An 18,662-nucleotide genomic window follows, 5' to 3' on the forward strand; every position below is an offset into this window, starting at 1 on the left:
GAAATTAAAGCTGTAATAGTTGGGGCTTTTTTTCTATGGTCACATGAATAATAGAATTAGAGAATTTTTTAGTACTTTTTCCATCTAACAACTAGTCTCTGTTATATCTTAGCAATACTAAGCTATTTCCAGTGAGCTCTGCTGAAGCCATCATTTTATCAGACTTTCCAGACTATAAAACGGAGATGCCTCTGTTGCACAGTGATAATTATTTTCTTTCCTCAAGCACCTTTTACACCTACTTCATTCCCCTTTTGCTACCTTTGGATGGATAATCTGTCTCTTCTGGTTTTTTTTTTCCTTCGACTTCGTTATGTCTTCATTTAGACTGCAGACCTACAAAATAGACTCAGTGCAAGGTGCTTTGTAGGAGTCTTATGGTTTCTTGGTGAAACTGCAAAGCATAAACAAATTTACCTTATCCTTAGAATGCTTAAAAGTAGAGCAAGTGTTCTTGCCTTTTAAGATAGGATGATGTCAGCAGCTGACTCTTCGCTGTGAAGCTGTGGATGGAGTTAGGTGCTCATACTTTTCTCTGCAAAAAACATACCTCCATTTCTGAATTAGAAATCTTAATTGGAACCTGTTACCTCTTGTGGCATAGTTCTGAGTGATTAATATCTGTTTTTAAAATTCAGGAAAAATGGAGAAGGTGAAAGTTTTAGAAGGAGAGGAATGACATTAAGTTAGAAGTGGTTATGCATTAACTACTAGGGCTTATGCTTTTTTAAAAATAAGTTCTTATATACTGTCTTTAAAATTTAGTACTGTGCATCCCAGTGTCTGAGAGAGTTGCCACCTCCATTGTACCTTCATGGTACCTTAATTATATTAACCAAAACACCTTAATTATATTAACCAAAACAGAACAGAGCAAGAAGATGATAATAGATCTGTGAATGAAAATTCTGATGATGTCATGAGTTGCTCATTGAAGGTTAAATAAGAACAAATGATGATGAACTCTTTAAATTCCTGTTCTGTCTTACTGGGGAGTCAATTTCACTTCTTAGATTTGTAGTAGCTTGGCTTCCAGAGAAGGTTGAAGTCTGCCTAGAGTTTCTTTAATTTTCAGTGATCTTTCGACAGAAAAAGCTCTGAGTTTTTTTTTTATTTTACCTCTAAGTCCTTAAAAGGTTGATCTCGAGTGGACTTGTATTGAATTTTGAGAGAAGGATTGAATCTTGGTCCTAACTGAGGTGTCATAGCAAGTAAGGAAGCTCTGCAATGCTGTTTTGTAGATGTTGTGCCACCTTTTGACTTCAAAATCCTGAATTGCATGCCTACAGATAGATGCACAGGGTACATGTCGAGGTAAGAATGAAGACTTGACAGGGCTGAGAAGAAAGGAGCTAAAGCCTGTGTGACTTCTGCAATGTGCTGAGCATGTCTTGGAGGGAAAGCACCTGACTTCTGGGCTCTGCACTCCCTCAGCAAAATGCATGGCACTCTTGTATTCTAAACCTGAATGCTCTTTGTACATTGAATTTTAATATCTTAGGCGACATCAGAATGCTAAGGTCTTCTGCTGGGCCCAAGTGTTGGTAACCACATGCGTTATCCAGACTCTGGGTGCTTGGAGAACTTGAGTAATGGAAATCTATATACCAGTTCTGTTTGGGCACAGGGAAGATACACGGGAGGGTTCAGGTCTCACTCTTAGTGGGACTTAACTTACTTACTCCAGATTTTGGTGCCTGTGTTCTTCTGGCTAACCATTCTGAGGCCAGTACTTCTTATTAAAGAATTCACGCACACCAAAGATTCCGTAGAAGTTGGTGTCTCTAGTAGGAGCTGGGCAAATGAAAATGATAAGGCATAGTGACACCGTAACATGCCTTGATTCTTCTGATAGCTAGATAAAGAAAATACGAAGCACAATGTTGTTCAGTGGCTAAGTAGCATGACAAACTAGCAGCCCAGTTCTGCTCTTTGTAAATATTTGGTACACTTTGTACTTCTGAGGAGTGAGTTGGTAACTGCACAATTCATAAATGCTGTGAAATGAAGTGGATGTAAAACCTCTTAACCTTAAATAAAACAGAAGTAGCAATGTTTCAGTCTGGTCTTGGGCTGACAACTTCTGTTCTGAAATAATGCAAGAGACATTTGACCACAGAATCCTTAGGGAAAACATTTCTTTTGCAAGTTGAGAGAAGACACTTTTGAATTGGAGAAGAATTTAGATAATTTCCAAATTGTATCTGCTTTTAAAAATGAAGTAAATTTTTTCTAGAATTTAACTTCTGGTTCATGTTGGTATGAAATCTGAGCAGGGTAAATTAAACCTTGCATGCCTCAACTTACTAGATTAAGTTTCTTCAAATAAGAAGTTCAGACTTAGGTTTTGGGGTTTGTTTCTGTGCTTTTTTAACCACATTAGAAATCCTTGGATAAACATTAGCTGTAATTTAGGTGCTATTACAATATGAGCAATGTGATCAACATGGCTTGTGACTGAGTTATTACAGGGTGACCACGCTGACTTTGAAGGTTAATTGTTTCTAAGTTTCCTGTGTAGGTTCCCATAATGACATCCCCTGAGATCTAGGGATCAGTTCTATTTCATGGTTAAGAAAACCGGGCAACTTGCAAAAAAATTCAGAAATCCTTCTTCTGCAGATGTGTTGTATTTTATTTCCCAAAGAGAAATGCTTGTAAAAATGTTGGTCAGCCTTCGCTTGGGAAGACTGGGAAATACTTTCACTACTATTGCATTTTATAAGGAAGAATGAAGTTGAATGAAGCATTATTTCACTTGTATCAGTTCAGGAAAATTACCACCTCTGCCTAGAAATATCGGGAAGGCAACACATACAGGTTTGCTCTTAGCAAAAATGTTTATACAAAATATTTCTAAAAACATGTGCTCTGCTACTTGAAAACACTATAAAGTGTAGTCATAACAGTGAAAACAGATCTACTCAGGCCGTATGGTTTTCTGTAATATGATCAATCATATAACATGTCGTTTAGGTCTGCAGCAAAACAAGTGTAGCCAGCAGAATGAGAAAGGTGATTCTGCCTCTCAACTCTGCTCTGGTGGGACCTCACCTGCAGTACTGTGTCCAGCTGTGGAGCCCTTAACAGAAGGATATGGACCTGTTAGAGCAGGTCCAGAGGAGGGCCACAAAAATGATCAGCGGGTTGGAGCACCTCTCCTATGAGGACAGGCTGAGAGAGTTGGGGCTGTTCAGCCTGGAGAAGGGAAGGCTCCGGGGAGACCTTACAGCGGCCTTACAGTACCTGAAGGGGGCCTACAGGAAAGAAGGGAAGGGATTATTCACAAAGGCCTGTAGCCATAGGATGAGAGGCAATGGTTTTAAACTAGAACAGGGTAGATTTAGACTGGATGTTAGGAAGAAGTTCTTTACTATGAGAGTGGTGAAACACTGGAACAGGTTGCTCAGAGAGTTGGTAGAGGTGCAATCCCTGGAGACATTCAGTGTCAGGTTGAGTGGGGGGCTCTGAGTAACCTGATCTAGTTAAAGATGTCCCTGCTCACTGCAGGGGGATTGGACTAGATGACTGTCAAAGGTCCATTCAGACTCAACACATTGTATGATTCTGTGAACTTATGATTAAAATATGGCCTTCATCAATCACAGTGTCTTCTTTTATTGAGCAGAATATTTGAACAACCTATTATGACTGCAAAATTATGACTTGGTTTAAAGGTAAACAGAAAGCTTTTAAGCAGAAACCTTGAAGAACTAATGCTTTAAGGGAAAACAGTATGTGTAGGTGCACATGGATGCTTTTGCATCCTGTTTAGCTGTGATTTCCTCTGTTAATCTGAAAGGTATAGGTTGTTGCCCACGAGTTACTTTCTAGGAATTTGTGGATCAGAGTTGTGTTATGGCACAAATGAACAAAGCTGCCTGGTAGTTTCTACTGTCAGACAGAGAAATGGAACAGAGAGAAGCTCTGCGCTTCCAGGTACTGCATACAGCTGCTACATACAGATACTCCAGAGTGCTCTACAGGAGGAAGCTCTAGTGCTTGGTGAACCTCTTTCTCCTGCAGCCATCAGGAAGCAGCAGTTTCCCAGCCAGTGGTTGGCAGCTGTCTGTCAGATGCTGGCTGCATCAGCTCTTCTGCAGGGCTTCAAAGGCAGGCCAGGAGCAAGTGTGCCTTGCTCTGGAGACTCACATAATGGCTTGGTTTCAGCCAGATTTCAACAGGGTCTTTGGGCACCAGCAGCCCCAAAGCTAACGTAGAAACAAGGCTGGGGCATTGTAATGGAAGCAGAAGCAATGTACCTCTTGGGAGAAAGTGACATTCAAAAAGATCAGTTGTAGGGGCTTGTGTATGGTGTTGTATACCCCTTGTCCCTTAGAGTAAGACTGCCTCTGAGCATGAGATGGGACATGCACAGGTACGTTGGTGGAATGGAGCTTTGTTCTTGGTTTCTGACTCCACTTCTGAAGGTGACCATGGGATAGTAAAATGTGCAGTGTTTATTTACTGTGGGGCTGTGTTATCTTGGCTGAGTCGCAGATCTAGAATTGGAAACTAAACAGCATTTTAGGAGGTTTATGAAGACTGCAGTATCTTATGTTGTTAGTGTCTTCATTGGGTTGTTCTAACTCGTTTCTTGATCTGTGATATCTGGAAGTCCAGTCAAGATGCATCTAGTGATTGTAGATATATAATCTGATTATGAAATCGCTGAAAGCAGACTCTGCTGTTAGACATGGGGCACCGTAATCCAGTAAATTAATTGTGGAAGTGAAGCTTGTAAAGAGTTTTGAGTGTAGGCATGTAGTAACCTTCTATGACTTGCTTGAGGTAATTGTCCTGAAGTGATACCATGGCTTCTGTCTACCTGTGGTGGTACAGCTTAGTATCAAACCTGCCAGAGTCATCAGAGGTAGAGAATAAGTGGTCTGTCTGATGAGCATGAAGAGCAAGCTACTGAACACAACCTGCATTACTGAGAACCTCTGGGGCGGGGCATCTCAACCCTTCATGTGCAGGAAGGACCCTGGAGGCCACCTGAAGCAGAGGGACCTTTCCAGGAAGCTGAGCTTTTCTGCACTTCCAAGTTGTCTTGTGTGTGCTAGTTGAACTTTTTACTCACCACTGCTATAAAACCCATTTCCCTCATGCCTTATGTCCCTACCAGTTAAAGAAAGCAGCTGGCGGAGAGCTTGGCTGGGCACAGTGCTTGCCAGCAATGGCTGTGCCCAAAGGGAGAACACAGACTGCTGTGCCCACCCCCTGCAGCTGAGAAGTTGCCAGCAGTAGAAGTGGCAGCAGCCTCCTCTCTGAGGTGAATCCACCTGGAATCTCACCCTGGCCATTAAGGGTAAGGTGCGTCATGTGAAGGGACACACTAAAATCTCATCAATCAGAGGTGCAGCTGCTTCTGGAAGAAAGCTTTGAGTGTGTTACATCTGGCGTCTCCTCACTCACCTGCTCCTTAAGCGAGGGCTGCTGAGTCGCTTTGGGTGACAGTACTTGCACATCTAAAGAAGCACACACCACTTTGTAAAAATTGACTACTTTTGCTAATTAGCTTCCAGTTTTAAGGAAGAAAAAAAAAATTCTGTTAGCTTCTGTGGACCTCAGTTGCAAGATTTGAAAGCACTAGGCATAGTATCTGTGAAATACAGGAAACGTTTTATTTCATACTATTTTAAGGTCTATGGTATAATCAGAAATGTCCTAAAACTAACCTACGACAAAGACAGGAAGATAGTACTCAGCAGTGCTAGAGAAGAGCTATATGCTGTGATCTCGTGCAATTAACTATTCACAAATGTGACATCTTTGAGACGCATAAAGTTTAGAAATATGAAATTGCACAGAACAGAAGGACTGGAGACAAACAGCTCAAGATGAGGAAGCTCTCTCCATTTTACACAGATACAGTATATTTCTTTATAAGGTATCTCAAAAATAAATAAGCCTTGGGAATTAAGTCTTTGGATCTGAAAGGAGCATGTATAATCAGTGCTGTTGTTCATAGATGACTGCTAAGTTTCAAAGAGACTGCATATCTTTGAAATTCCAACAGAAATAAGAGCAAGCTGTAACAGCCGTAAAACATGCCCACACCTGCGTGCCACTGTCACAGTCCCTGTTAGACTGTAGAGTGGGAAGCACCGTGTTGCAAGCTGGCATTGCTGAACATACATGCCCTGAGTACTTCTGTTGCATTTGTGACAGCTGATGAACACTTTAAACATCAGCAAACGCTTCCGCTGTTTCCAGAGTGGGTGATCTATGTGAAAAGCGGAATGGATAACCCTGTGGTGCAGCCTGTCAGCCTCTTCCTCAGCCGAGGATCTGCCTCTCGCAGCTCACAAACCTGGGTGGTGACAGTTAACCCAGTGCCAAATCCTGCAGAGTGTGTAAAGGTATTGGGTTTTGCTGTGGCTGCTGCCATAGCTGCCCATGGCTGGGGACGTGGTTCCAGTGACTGCCTGCTCCGTGTGCGGGCATGGAGGCCCCCCAGTAAGTTGTCTCCCGGTGACTGCAGCAAGCATCCACTTGGGAACACATGGAAACAAGTTCTATGTGATGCGCAAGTCCCTTAGCCCAGTAATTGGAAATTAAAGAGAAATGCCAACACTATGTCACCATCCAGGTTTCTGTTCATCACCACAAAGTGCTTGCTGAGCTACAGGCATGTCCTAGTTTAAGCGAAACAGAACCAGTGCTGTTCAGTGATATTTACTTCTCAGCTCAGTCTCTTCAAAGAGGCTGCGCTTTCTGAAGTTAACAGCATGTTTCTGCAGACAGTATCTGCTACTAGCAGTGGTAACACCTGATGTTACTGCCTGGGATTGGGATGCACAAAGGTTCGTGCTTATAGTTATTCCTATAGTAACTAAGGCCACTGTTGGCTCTTGTGTGCCACGCTGGGGTGCCAGGAAGTAAAAAGGGTCACAAGGAATTAAACAGTTGTACCTCTGGTGAGTAACAAACAGAACAAGTGATCAACAAGAGTATTCCATTACTTATACATCATATTCAGTACAAAATGGAGCAGTCACAGGGGTTAGGCCTTCCTCAGTGGCTTGCATCCAGGGAGGACTCTAACGAACTTCTTTGATCCCGATCCTGAGTTCCTGAATCCAGGAATCCAGCTCCTGTACCCAGCTCTCCTCTGCTGCTGAGCCTGGGGCTTCCCTGGTGCCGCCTGCTCTGCAGCACCAGTGGGGATTGCTAGCAGGGAGGGGAAGTCTGGTTCAATATCAGTTTTATATATATTTGCACATAGTTCTCTATTATTTCTATTATTGTTTCATGAAAGCTGTTTTAGTTTTTCCAATCTGTAAGTCCCTCTGCCTCGTTCCATTTTCCTTCGTATTCAGGGGGCAAGGTGGGTTTAGAGAGCGTCTGTCAGCATTCAGTGGCTGGCCCAGCCCTAACTCTTGCTGTTTTCTTCAGCCAGAGGCAAAGAACAAGGTAATATGCACGGGTATCTATTTGTATGATGTTTCTGACTGGCCTCTGTAAAACAATGGACTGTATTTAATCTTCAGGTATTCCAGTTTAGTGTCTCTACTAAAAAAAAAAAAAATACTAAAATGACCTCTCATCCTTCTAGTCTATAATTCTTACATTTAATGGTATTTTTTTTTCAGTAATTGCTTTCATGCAGAAAATACTACAAGACAAATAATAGCCAAAACAATACTTTCATTATCGTCTAGGCAGCTCAGTGAAAGCTCCAAGAACTCATTAAAATACACTTTTCATGTCATTTGCATTACAATAATGTAGATTAAGTCCCTTGAAAAGTAGACATGATAAAGAAGTCAAATGTATTTCCAAAAATTTGCCCAGGCTGTTTAGCTATTGTTACGTGCTAATCCCATTATTTCTCATAATCAGAAGATTAAATTGTGACCAGATTATTTTTTTCTGTACAGAAAGGCAACATAAATTAGGATATACTGTCTGATTATTGTTATATCAAACAGTGCAAAATATACTGGATAAAATTACCATCTTTGCAGTCTCTAGGACATTTCTAGGTAATAATGCTGCACTTATATTGCCACAGTGGAAAGTCATCTCACTATACGTCCTTAAGCTGGAAGGAGATTGGGGTTTTTTTAAGAATAGTTGTAGTTCATTTTTCCTATTCACTTTGTTTTAATATCTCTTTTTTTTAATTGACAATTATCATCACTCCTGCCAGACTGCTGACGGAACTGAGAAAAAGGTCATCTTCAGTTTATTCCCTTCCCTCAAGTGCCAAAATCTAGATGTGCTTATGTACCTTCCTCACTTCTTTCTGCCTGTGCAGCTAGAATACAAGCTGGAAATAGTCTTAAGAACAGTAGAGGCTTTGTAGGAGGAGTATGGTAATGCTAGAGTGAAAATACAACATACATGCTGAATATAAAACACCATTTAAAAGAATAGAATATGTTTTCAAATAGTTGAATGCTTTGAGGGGGTTAGAAACCGAATAGTAGGCCGTCTACCAGTAACTCTTCCGAAGAAAGTTTTGAATTTTGTATTTTTCAATGAGGGGGTGGAAATCTAATGTTTTACTGGCAGTATGAGCCAATTTCTGTTTTATTTTCTAGGTCTCCCATTACATTAGTAGGTTTTGAGTATACTTACTTCACATGTAATTTCATTCTTTTAAATGTGCATACGGAGAACAAGTGGGTTTTACTTCACTGAAATTTAGATACAGCCAACCATGTTTGGGTTTTTTAAACCTTTTAAGACTCTTTTATTGTATTCTTTTCAGGGGGAAGAGTGGCAGCTACTAACTAATTTAGGTGTTGGACTAAGTAACTTTAATTTTCTTTTTTGACATTGACAACTTTAAAGCATCTGGATCCTTTTCAAGGCGGGTTTAAGAACAGCTATGCTAAAAGGAGCCTATTGGTTAAAGCGAACTTGTCAATAACTCTCCTTCTGCTCTCCAAGTGTTGCAGGTGGAGAGCTCTTCGACTTCTTAGCTGAGAAAGAATCTCTCACGGAGGAGGAAGCCACAGAATTTCTCAAACAGATACTTAATGGTGTTCAGTATCTCCACTCTCTGCAAATTGCCCACTTTGATCTTAAGGTGTGTTGAGCAGATTAAAACTTTGACAAATGTAAACAACAGCCGTTAAAGTCCTTTGTAACATCAGCCACAAATCTGCCATCATGCAGATCTTGGCTATAGTTTTGGTTTTGCTAGCTTATGTAGACAGGGGAAAGCTCAGCTATTGAAAAGAAATTACTGAACCGTAAATAGTTCCCATCTGTTTTTAATGTAAGATTCTTCATGGAAAATGGCAACTTCCAATGAAATGAAACCGTTCTGAGGAAGCAGTCTTGAAATAAAAATGATGATTATGATTTTATGGAATGCGGATGGGATTGGACTGAAACATTTTGAACAGGATGCCTTTTATTCAACTTTTTTTTTGCTGTTGTATACATTTTATGTTCACATGAACATTATTTATAGGTACTAAATTGAAACAGACTTAAGTACAAAGATTTTTGTGGAGCAGACAGAGCAGATCATTCCCTCTTCTTTTTTTGCTTTTGGGGCTTTTTTGTTTGTTTTAGAAAAAAAAATGTTAATTGCCTCTTTTTAGTAGTGAGAATAGAGCTTTTATACCTAAACTCAGTTCCTGTTTTTTGTCAATGTTTCAATTTCAGAATGTCTTCTTCTGTACAATTTTTTTCAGAGGTAGGCAGCTGAACATTCCCTGAAGTCTGCTGAATTTGGCAGCTCTGTCTTAATAGGAAAAGAAGATATAATTATTACTTTGCAATGCAGTTCTGAAAGGGGTGCTGTGTTCTAGGGCTGAGTTAGGCGAGGGAATGGATTTCAGGGTAAGCATACCTTTTCCAGTCTCATCTTCACTACCTATGGTAATGTATTTGGTCTTTATATGACAGACAGACGAAGAAAAGAGTTGTGAATCTAGCATGAAATACATTTTTTGTAATACGAAGTGTAAAGTTTTGCTAATGTGCTAGGAGTGTAACAAGGCATGCTTACACTGGCTACCAAGAATATGTGAATTAAAGTGTGCACAATAAAAAAATAGAAGTATGCAATAGAAATGTAGGGAGAGAAGGAAGAAAATTACATTTTCACATATCTGTTCCTGTACTTGGGGAAAAGAGGTAAAAGAAGGGTAAAAAAGAGCAGGATGAATGAATGTTGCTCCAAGAACTCTTAGGGGCACATGAGCCTGTGGACGTGGCAGGCTTTAGAGGCTAAGTAGCTGATTCTGTATGCTAGTTACAGCAAAGGAGTGTAGAAGCAGGCTTCTTTAATGACAGTCTTGACATTTTATCTTCTAACTGTGTTGTAAAATAATCCAAAGTCATGGTTTAAAATATGGCTAGAAAAGGCGTGAGAACCTGCCCTTTACCCATTTTTCTAAGTATGTTGAACCTTAAAATGTGCGAGTTGGACCACTCCAGAAGTTTCTTCTGAACATCCAACAAGATATACCTCCCTGGCTGCTCGTGAAGTGGGAAAGAAACCTCTTTCAGGCAGTAATGTTAACCAAACTCAAGTACTAGATCCTAGGACGTTGTTTCTTGCAAGTTCCCACCACTACTCAGGTGGCTGTAGTACAGAGGCAGTGGTCTTTACCGAAGACAGCGTTTTTCACCTAGGGTCAGTCCACATGAAAACTGCTACTGTTTTATCTACCAGAGGTTAAATCTTGGCCCTCTGGAAATCATAGCACTCTGTCATCAAGATGAAATCCTAATTTACTGTAGTTGATTTTTAGAGTGTGTTAGATAATAATTAGAGGAAAAGACAGTATTTTTCTGCTGAAGACATGATTCAAGAGGCTGCAGGAGGTAAAGAGAGGTGTTTAGTGCTGAAGAATGCTGGTATGTGTCAGACATATTGTACCTACATGTAATCTCTCTTTCTCTCCCCCTTCCTCCTTCTCAAAGCCTGAAAACATAATGTTGTTGGACAGGAATGTACCAAAGCCTCGAATCAAGATTATTGACTTTGGTTTAGCACACAAAATTGATTTTGGAAATGAATTCAAAAATATCTTCGGAACGCCAGAATTCGTTGGTGAGACAACTGTTGTTTCTTCAAACTGTTCTTTCTCAATCTATGAAACAGTCTATGTTTTTTTAGGTTGGTTTTGGCTGAGTTACATTATGTCATTTGTGTGTAATTTGTAATGTTTTGAAATTGCAGTACGCATTTTGTAGCATTCAGTTCCAACTTAGACTTGCATTAAAGTGTTTTTATGTACCAGCATCTTATTATCTCTGACATATATAGGGTCAGAATGACGTAGGTCTGTTCTTTAACTAGGTACTGATCTTCCTGCTTTCTCCTTTAGCTCCTGAAGTAGTAAATTATGAACCTCTTGGTCTTGAAGCAGATATGTGGTAAGTTATTGGATCTTACTTGAAATAAATCTCTTATGAGTATTCTTATGTTCTAACCTTTTTTTTTTCTCTCTCCCTCCCTCTGTTTGTCTTCCCTTTTCCTCATCCTTCCTTCTCTTCCCCCTTTTCCCGTTTACTCCAGGAGCATTGGTGTAATAACTTACATTCTGTAAGTACCAAAGTCTATGGGTTGTTCTTGCAAATATTTTTTTTTTTTTAATTCTGATTCTATTCTCTGGGGTTTTGGTGGTGTCTGTATAAGTCAAACCATTTTGATTGCACTTCATGATTTGGGTTGAATGATCATAAAAGCAATAGTAAAATTGTTGAAAGAATGGCCATTAATCAGCATTGAGATAGCATGAGAAGCTCTGTTCAAATCTAGGTGATTTTACGCAGTGGCTTTATCTTAATCAGTGTTCTCTGAAATTACTGCAAAGTTTCTTTTGACCTGCTAGGTTACATCTTTGTGAAAGTATGTTTACAATCTTAAAGTAGAAAAGAACAGTGTTTACTTTTGCTGTTGTTTGATCTCAGAGGGTTGAAACAGCCATGTTACAAGATGTAATGAGAGGGATATTCTGTCTGTCTTGCAGTCTAAGTGGTGCATCACCATTTCTTGGAGAAACCAAACAGGAAACATTAGCAAATGTGTCTGCTGTGAATTATGAATTTGAAGAAGAGTTCTTCAGTAATACCAGTGCCCTAGCTAAAGATTTTATACGAAGACTTCTAGTCAAGGATCCAAAGTAAGTTATTTCTCTTGTGGATGCACTGTTGCAGCCTGTGTCTCTAGTATTTCAGATTACGTGTTATTTTTAGATGATATAATATGTACTGATATGTATAATGTATTTTATATGTATAATAAACATATAGCAGTATGTATTTTTTACTATCTGAAACAGTTCTATCTTCTGTTCTATTAAAGGAAGAGAATGACTATTCAAGATAGTTTGCTGCATCCTTGGATCAAGGTTAGAATGTAATTCATTCTCTGTTGTCCTGTTTCTAATCATTTCATACCTGACTTTCACTTTTCAAGTTCCTTAACAAGGGGAGTTGCCATAATTGTTTAATATAACTTACTGTTTTGGAAAGCTGTCAGTGTGAAAACTAATATGTGCAGAATGTGGACTTCATTAACATAGCCTCTGTGTAAGGTAGCAATAAGGAAGTAGCCCACTATTGAAATTAAAATCGTTCTCAGGCATAGAAGCTAATATTCCAGCCTCTACCATTCTGTGATTCTAGGAGCACTGCACTGACTAAGATACGTTCTCTGAATCCAGTCCAATTTCTTCTCACATTTTTCATCTTGTAATCTCGTTATTTAGATTGGGCAACAAAGGGTCATTTCTGTCCTTCCTCTTTAGGCTGAGGAATGCAGTTGGTGTGGGGTGCTGGTCCATGTCATCTTCCAGTGTTCTGCAGTGTTGGTTTTGAGTCAAACTGTTGTGGTGCTACTAGGCTGAGAGGGAGAAAATGGGGCCTGTCATTCTTAATGTGTGTAGTAACATGTGCCACTTCATTTTTTTAAATTCCCTATCGCACTCTGATGGTGAGTGGTAAACCTCTTCAGTGCCATGGATTTCCTGGGTCTTGCAGATGCACTGTGGGTATTCGACCCACTTTCACTTCCCAGAGAATGAGTTTGCCATTTTACCTGTGCCCCAGCTGCTCCAGGTCACAGCTCGGCATCCTGCAGACATTTCTACACCAGCATGCCGAACTGCAGATTTGACCACGCTTTGCTGACTTTTTTTGTGGGGTGATCTTAAACAGTTGAAACACGTTGAACATGTTGAAATGATCTTTCAAACTGGTGAAGCAAGCATTGATCAAGCTGGTTTCTCAGGAACCAAGGTCTCCGCTTCTGTAACAAGACATGTTGTTTTGTACCCTGTTAGGTTCCTTTATATCTTTACTTCACAGGTATTCTATCCCGACCCCACTGGTCGTAGCCATTTTTTCCCCCTTCACATAACTACTGTTACCTGCATTTTTCTTTAAAAATGACTTCACATATGGGATTGTATAATGCAAAATTTGCTATACTCTACTGGTATCTCATGCTTGGTATTAGCCTATGAGAAAGTTCAAAGGCTGCAGCTTTAGGCCTTGCTACATGGGTAGGTGGAATGTGACTTTTTGGGAGGTCGCAGTGGCATCCGCCTGATTACCCTGAGGTTGAAACAAAGTTTGGCTGCAGTTAAAATCAGCTAGAAATCTCCCCAGAAGACAAGATTTATGTAGGAGATGATGTCCATCACAGATGGAAGTGAAGAATAAACCTGAATGTTCTGTTGGCCCTTGGCTTTTTTTGTTTAAAATGAAAAAACAGATTTTAGTATTGCATAAAATATTCTTAGGTCTGGATTTCTGTCTTGGTTCAAGCTGACTGAGAAAAAGAACCACGTGGTCTCTAGCTCACTCCTCCCTCCCAGCCCCATTTCCACAGTGATATGGAGTGAGACAATTTCAGATAAAAAAGGCTCAAGGGTTTGAGATTAAGGATAGGGAGGGTAATAATCTACCATTTCCGATGATGGGTAAAGAACTGGAGAGACTTGGGGGAGAAAAACATAGATTTAATTCACCACTACCATTTACAAGGTAAGAAAGTAAGAGGAATACATCAGTAAATAGGACTCGATCTTAAATACCCTTTGCCCCCTCCACACCCCTCCCATCTTCCTAGCTACTTCCTTCCCCCTCATCTGTACAAGGTGGGTTGGGGGTTTGGTCCATCTGGCCACTACTCGGTGTCCATGGCAGCTCCTCCTTGAGAAAGAGGGCTCCTCGCAGTCTCTCCTTCCTGCTGCATGGTGTCCACCTCACGGGAGGCAATCCTCTTCCTCCTCATGAGTCCATCAGGGCTATGGATCGCTTCGGGCCTGTCCTCTGCTGATGCTTGGTCTCTCTCCCCTCTGGCATGAGGCTCTGCACATACTGACGCATCCTGGTTGGTCTCACCACTGTCAGTCCTTTCATCTGGCAGGCAGTCACCTTCCTGCCTTCTCAACCACCATGAGGGCTCCAGGGAAAGGTCCTGCTCTGGCAGTCTCCTTCTCCTCACGAACTCTTCTACCCCTCTTTCTCCTCGGGGTGATGTTCTTTTGTTCTCCTCTCACCTCCACCTCCTCCAACAGAAAAACCTCCCCAACATTAAAGACAGCTCAAAACAAGAATCCAAAAGAGAGAGAGAGAACAATGGGGCCACCTTTTAAATACCTTGATGGAAGAGGCACTGACTGGCCTGGCCCTGGCCAGAGGCACGTCCCACTCCTACCTGGGGGTGGGGAGGCTCTCAAAGTTTCACATGAGTCTGCCCACACTGGTTTTTTTTACAAAAACCCGATCAGACTCAAACTCATGTCAAGAAATTCCATCCGTGTGCCCCAGTGGGCCGTGGATGTTAAAATGCTTGCAATGACTTTATTTTTACAATATGTTTACAATATTATTATAATGTAAGTAGAAGTCATCACTGGAGGACAGAGTGTTATATGCAGGACGTTGCTTTGTGAAAATTCTGGTTGTAACTGTGGGATAATAACAGCTTTACTTTCCTTTTATGCGTAGCCTAAAGACACTCAGCAAGCACTTAGTAGAAAAGCATCTGCAGTGAATATGGAGAAATTCAAGAAGTTTGCAGCCCGACGAAAATGGAAAGTAAGTCATTGAGTAAATCTTCAAAATGTTGGTGACGTGCAGTAGCATTACTTGCTCCAGGGAGATATCACTGCCTTTAAGTGTGGAGAAGGAAGAAGAAACCCGTTCCTCTGTGATCTGAAGTAAATTAGATGCTTGAGTATGGTGGTATGGGAGAAGATTCTTTGTTAATGATCTCCGTACAAATGCTTGTGTGTGGATTGTGTGTTCTGTGCACGCAGCTGTACGCTGTCATCATGTCTTGGTAATGTTTTCAGAAAAAAGGCACTCCTAAGTGTGGATACATGTTTTTGAGACAGTAATCCCAGTAAATCAAATATCCCTTAAACAGACATCACAGAATTAGTTATTCCAGTAGTTATGTCAACACTCATCAGAGTAGGAAAGAAAAACTAGTCTCTTCTGCAAAAGATTTGTGATCTGAAACTGCCAACCTGTTTAGAAGGTTGGCATCACTTTATTTTTCCAGAAGTGGGGCAAGATATTAGCTGAAAGCGTTGACCTGTGTGAGGAGTGATTTATCAAGACAGTTATCCCTCCTCCTTCAGCGTGCATGTTGGGGAATTCAGACTGATACTAAGCAAGGGCAGGACTTTTGTGAGAGAAATCTGTTTATCATCAGGAAAAATGAAACATGAGACAACGGAGGTCACTACTCTTAGTAAACAAGTTTTATTTCTTGTCACAGAGGCCAAGAAATAAGATGATTTTGCTAAGCTATGGACCAAAGGCACAAAATGCCCAGCTACGCAGCACAATTTTTTTGCTGCATTCTAGTGTCTGTGATAGGTGAACATCTATTGGATTTACAAAATTTAAGTACTAGTCTGCTGCCTTAGAATGTAGTGGTGAGTCTCAGAATATCTTAAACTGTTTTGTAATATGGTGTTTAAAGGAATACTGTCAGCTAATTCACACTCAGTTTATGTTTTCTGTATGTACATACTTTAAATATGTACATGTAAATGTTTTCAGTGTGAACAAGAGAATGTAATACAAATGTGGTCTGCTTTGTATTTGAGCAGATTGGTGGAATAGTAGTGATCCAGAATTACTACGTAGCGTCATTTGGTGCATCCGAACAGCCTATTTGGATTATAAATGTCAAAAGAAATTGAAGGTTCAAATGCAATATAGAAGGAGATGATGGATATTGAAGTCAAACTCCGGCTTGTTTCACTAATAAAACAGTATTCCTTTGAAATCTCTCCAATTGCATCTTATCACAAATATTCAGATTTGGGTTTTTCTTACACGTAGCTTTTTTTCTTCTTGTTTTTAAAAAGCAATCAGTGCGCTTAATATCGTTGTGCCAAAGATTATCAAGATCTTTCTTGTCCAGAAGTAACATGAGTGTTACCAAGAGTGATGATACTCTGGTAAGTGTTGTGTCCTTACATGCATAGAATGTTTTGCTACATCTGAAACTTAATATTTTCTGAAATTATTTGAGTGGAAATATTGTTCCTTTAAAAATGTGCATACTTAATTAATCACCCGTGTAGGAAGAAACAGATTTTAAGGCTAAATAATCTGATCTTCTGCATGGCACAGGCTTTGAAAACTTAATTTATTAGTCAGTGGTGAGGCTGATAGCTTGTGCCAAAAATTTATTTCTCTTGGGTTTGAAATTTGTTTCAGGAGGACTTTTTGTACTCTAGCAATTATAATGTGGAAAACTTGCATCTGAATTTTTCGTGGCACTGTGTAGAGTAAAATATTACTATTTCTTTAATAGAACGTTCAATATCATTGAGACCCTCTTAGATTCAATGAACACTAGACAGCAGTATCAACAGCAAGCAGTTATTTAAGGAAGAAATTTTAAAGTTGGCCAGTATTCAGTTTGTGGTATTATATCCTCTACTAGATTTAAGTAGTCAGGAGAAATTGCTGTATTACAAATTTGTAATTACAAATGCTTGTAAATTCAAAAGCATTCTTATTTAGCTTGGTCTCCAGGTTTTACTGCACGCTTCATAAACTTATGATCAGCAAAGTATGTATTTTAATATGTTTAGAGCTAGGTAACCTCATCTTTTCTGTGTATTAACAAGATCAAGCTTAAAAATTCTGCAAAGCCCTTTTTATCCGTATTATCTTCCCTGTGCCCCTCCTGTGCAGCTCCAGACTCTTTTTTCCAGTTTTTCTCCTCTTTCTTTGTGCTTCCATGCTCTTTGTTCTCTCGGTTTTGCCCTCCTTTCCCTGCCTTCCCCACCTCAGTTATAGTGTGCCTTCTAACGCTGGATCAGCATTTCACGCCTGTGTTGCAGCAGAAAGGATTATAGCCTAAAAAATCTGAAACCTCTGGAGAGGAGAATTAAGGGTGATCCAAATATTGGGCTAAGCGAATTTCACTTCTTTGACATCTTATTGTGTTGGAGAATAATAAAGTTACGCTTGCAGAGGTATCTAGGCTCATTACTTATGTACTAGATTTTTAACAGGTCAATCTGAACAGAAGAAAGCTTAGTCCGAAGTATCTCTGCTGAATGGTGTGAAACTTTATACGCCAGTTTGTGTTTTTGTACCTCTTGGTTTTTTTTATGTTCACATACACGCATAAAATTATTCATTTCGTGCAGGCATTATATCTGTTGGAAGTCCTAGGAGGAAAAGAAAATACACTTAATAAAAGAAACTGATTGGGAATCTCAATGAGTAACATGTTCGTGTGTAAAGAAGAGGGAAGCATATTGTACTAGAAAAAGTGTAGGGGTTTTGAGAGTAGGTTTTCAAATAACATGCATTAGCCATATGCTTCATGAAGGATTACAACTTGCAGTCTAAAAGACTTTCAAAATCGTACTTTTTAATTTTTTGTAGATGCTTTGCCAGCTATTGAGATAGGGATTTTTTTTTTTTCCTTGAAGCTAACAATTCTTCTTCTTTCTCATTTAATTACAAGGATGAGGAAGATTCTTTTGTGATGAAAGCTATTATTCATGCCATCAATGATGACAATGTTCCTGGATTACAGCACCTTTTGGGATCTCTGACAAATTACGATGTCAATCAACCCAACAAGGTAGTGTGGGTCTGTGTTTAGGTGCGTGGGGAACTAGCTATCACCCTGTTGAATAGGGCAACGTGTTTGTAAAATATAAATGTAACACCTGAAATGAAAAAGAAAAGACAGATGGAAGGGAAATAATTCTGCCTTTCTTCAGGAGAAATTTTAATGTGTTCAGTCTTCTCCAACTACCTGAAAATGGAGCCCACAATGTTTCTTTTGCCTGGGCTTTTGAGAATGTCTTAATCAAATCTATAGTCAAGAGCTGTGATACATCAGGTATCAGCCTTTGCTTTTGTTTTGTTGTTTCTCATGGTAGATGAAGAGGACAGAATATGTAGGAATAACTAGAATGACAAAACTGACTTTGCAAAAGCGCTGTTAGAAACTGATTACGTGAACATATGGGATGGTGTCGTTCATTTTCAGAAATGTGCTGCTGCTATACTAACGACAGTGGTGGAACTGACACCAAGAGACCAAAGTTCACTTGCTGGATCTGCTGCTCAATCTTGGATAAATCATTTCTGCTCTAGATTTCACTTTTTTGAATGGTTGTACTGACCTTCGTTATGAAGTACCCTGGGAAGTATTCACAAAGAGCACTGTAAAAGTAAAGTGT

At 39.9% G+C, this 18,662-nt stretch overlaps 1 protein-coding gene across 1 annotated transcript in view; it reads left to right on the forward strand.

The window, feature by feature from the left end:
- LOC104274740 (death-associated protein kinase 1-like) overlaps positions 1 to 18,662 on the forward strand; it is a gene marked incomplete at both ends in the record, with an annotated part of 31,838 nt that overhangs the window by 3,667 nt on the left and 9,509 nt on the right. The window contains 9 exons of the mRNA XM_009870455.1: positions 8,905 to 9,043; positions 10,897 to 11,026; positions 11,304 to 11,352; positions 11,495 to 11,521; positions 11,949 to 12,101; positions 12,284 to 12,329; positions 14,938 to 15,027; positions 16,314 to 16,406; positions 17,936 to 18,055. Coding sequence (XP_009868757.1) covers positions 8,905 to 9,043; positions 10,897 to 11,026; positions 11,304 to 11,352; positions 11,495 to 11,521; positions 11,949 to 12,101; positions 12,284 to 12,329; positions 14,938 to 15,027; positions 16,314 to 16,406; positions 17,936 to 18,055 — 847 coding nt within the window. The remainder of the gene's footprint in view (positions 1 to 8,904; positions 9,044 to 10,896; positions 11,027 to 11,303; positions 11,353 to 11,494; positions 11,522 to 11,948; positions 12,102 to 12,283; positions 12,330 to 14,937; positions 15,028 to 16,313; positions 16,407 to 17,935; positions 18,056 to 18,662) is intronic.

Source organism: Apaloderma vittatum, unplaced genomic scaffold (assembly GCF_000703405.1).
Source record: "Apaloderma vittatum isolate BGI_N311 unplaced genomic scaffold, ASM70340v1 scaffold15955, whole genome shotgun sequence".
Classification (NCBI taxonomy): Eukaryota; Metazoa; Chordata; class Aves; order Trogoniformes; family Trogonidae; genus Apaloderma; species Apaloderma vittatum.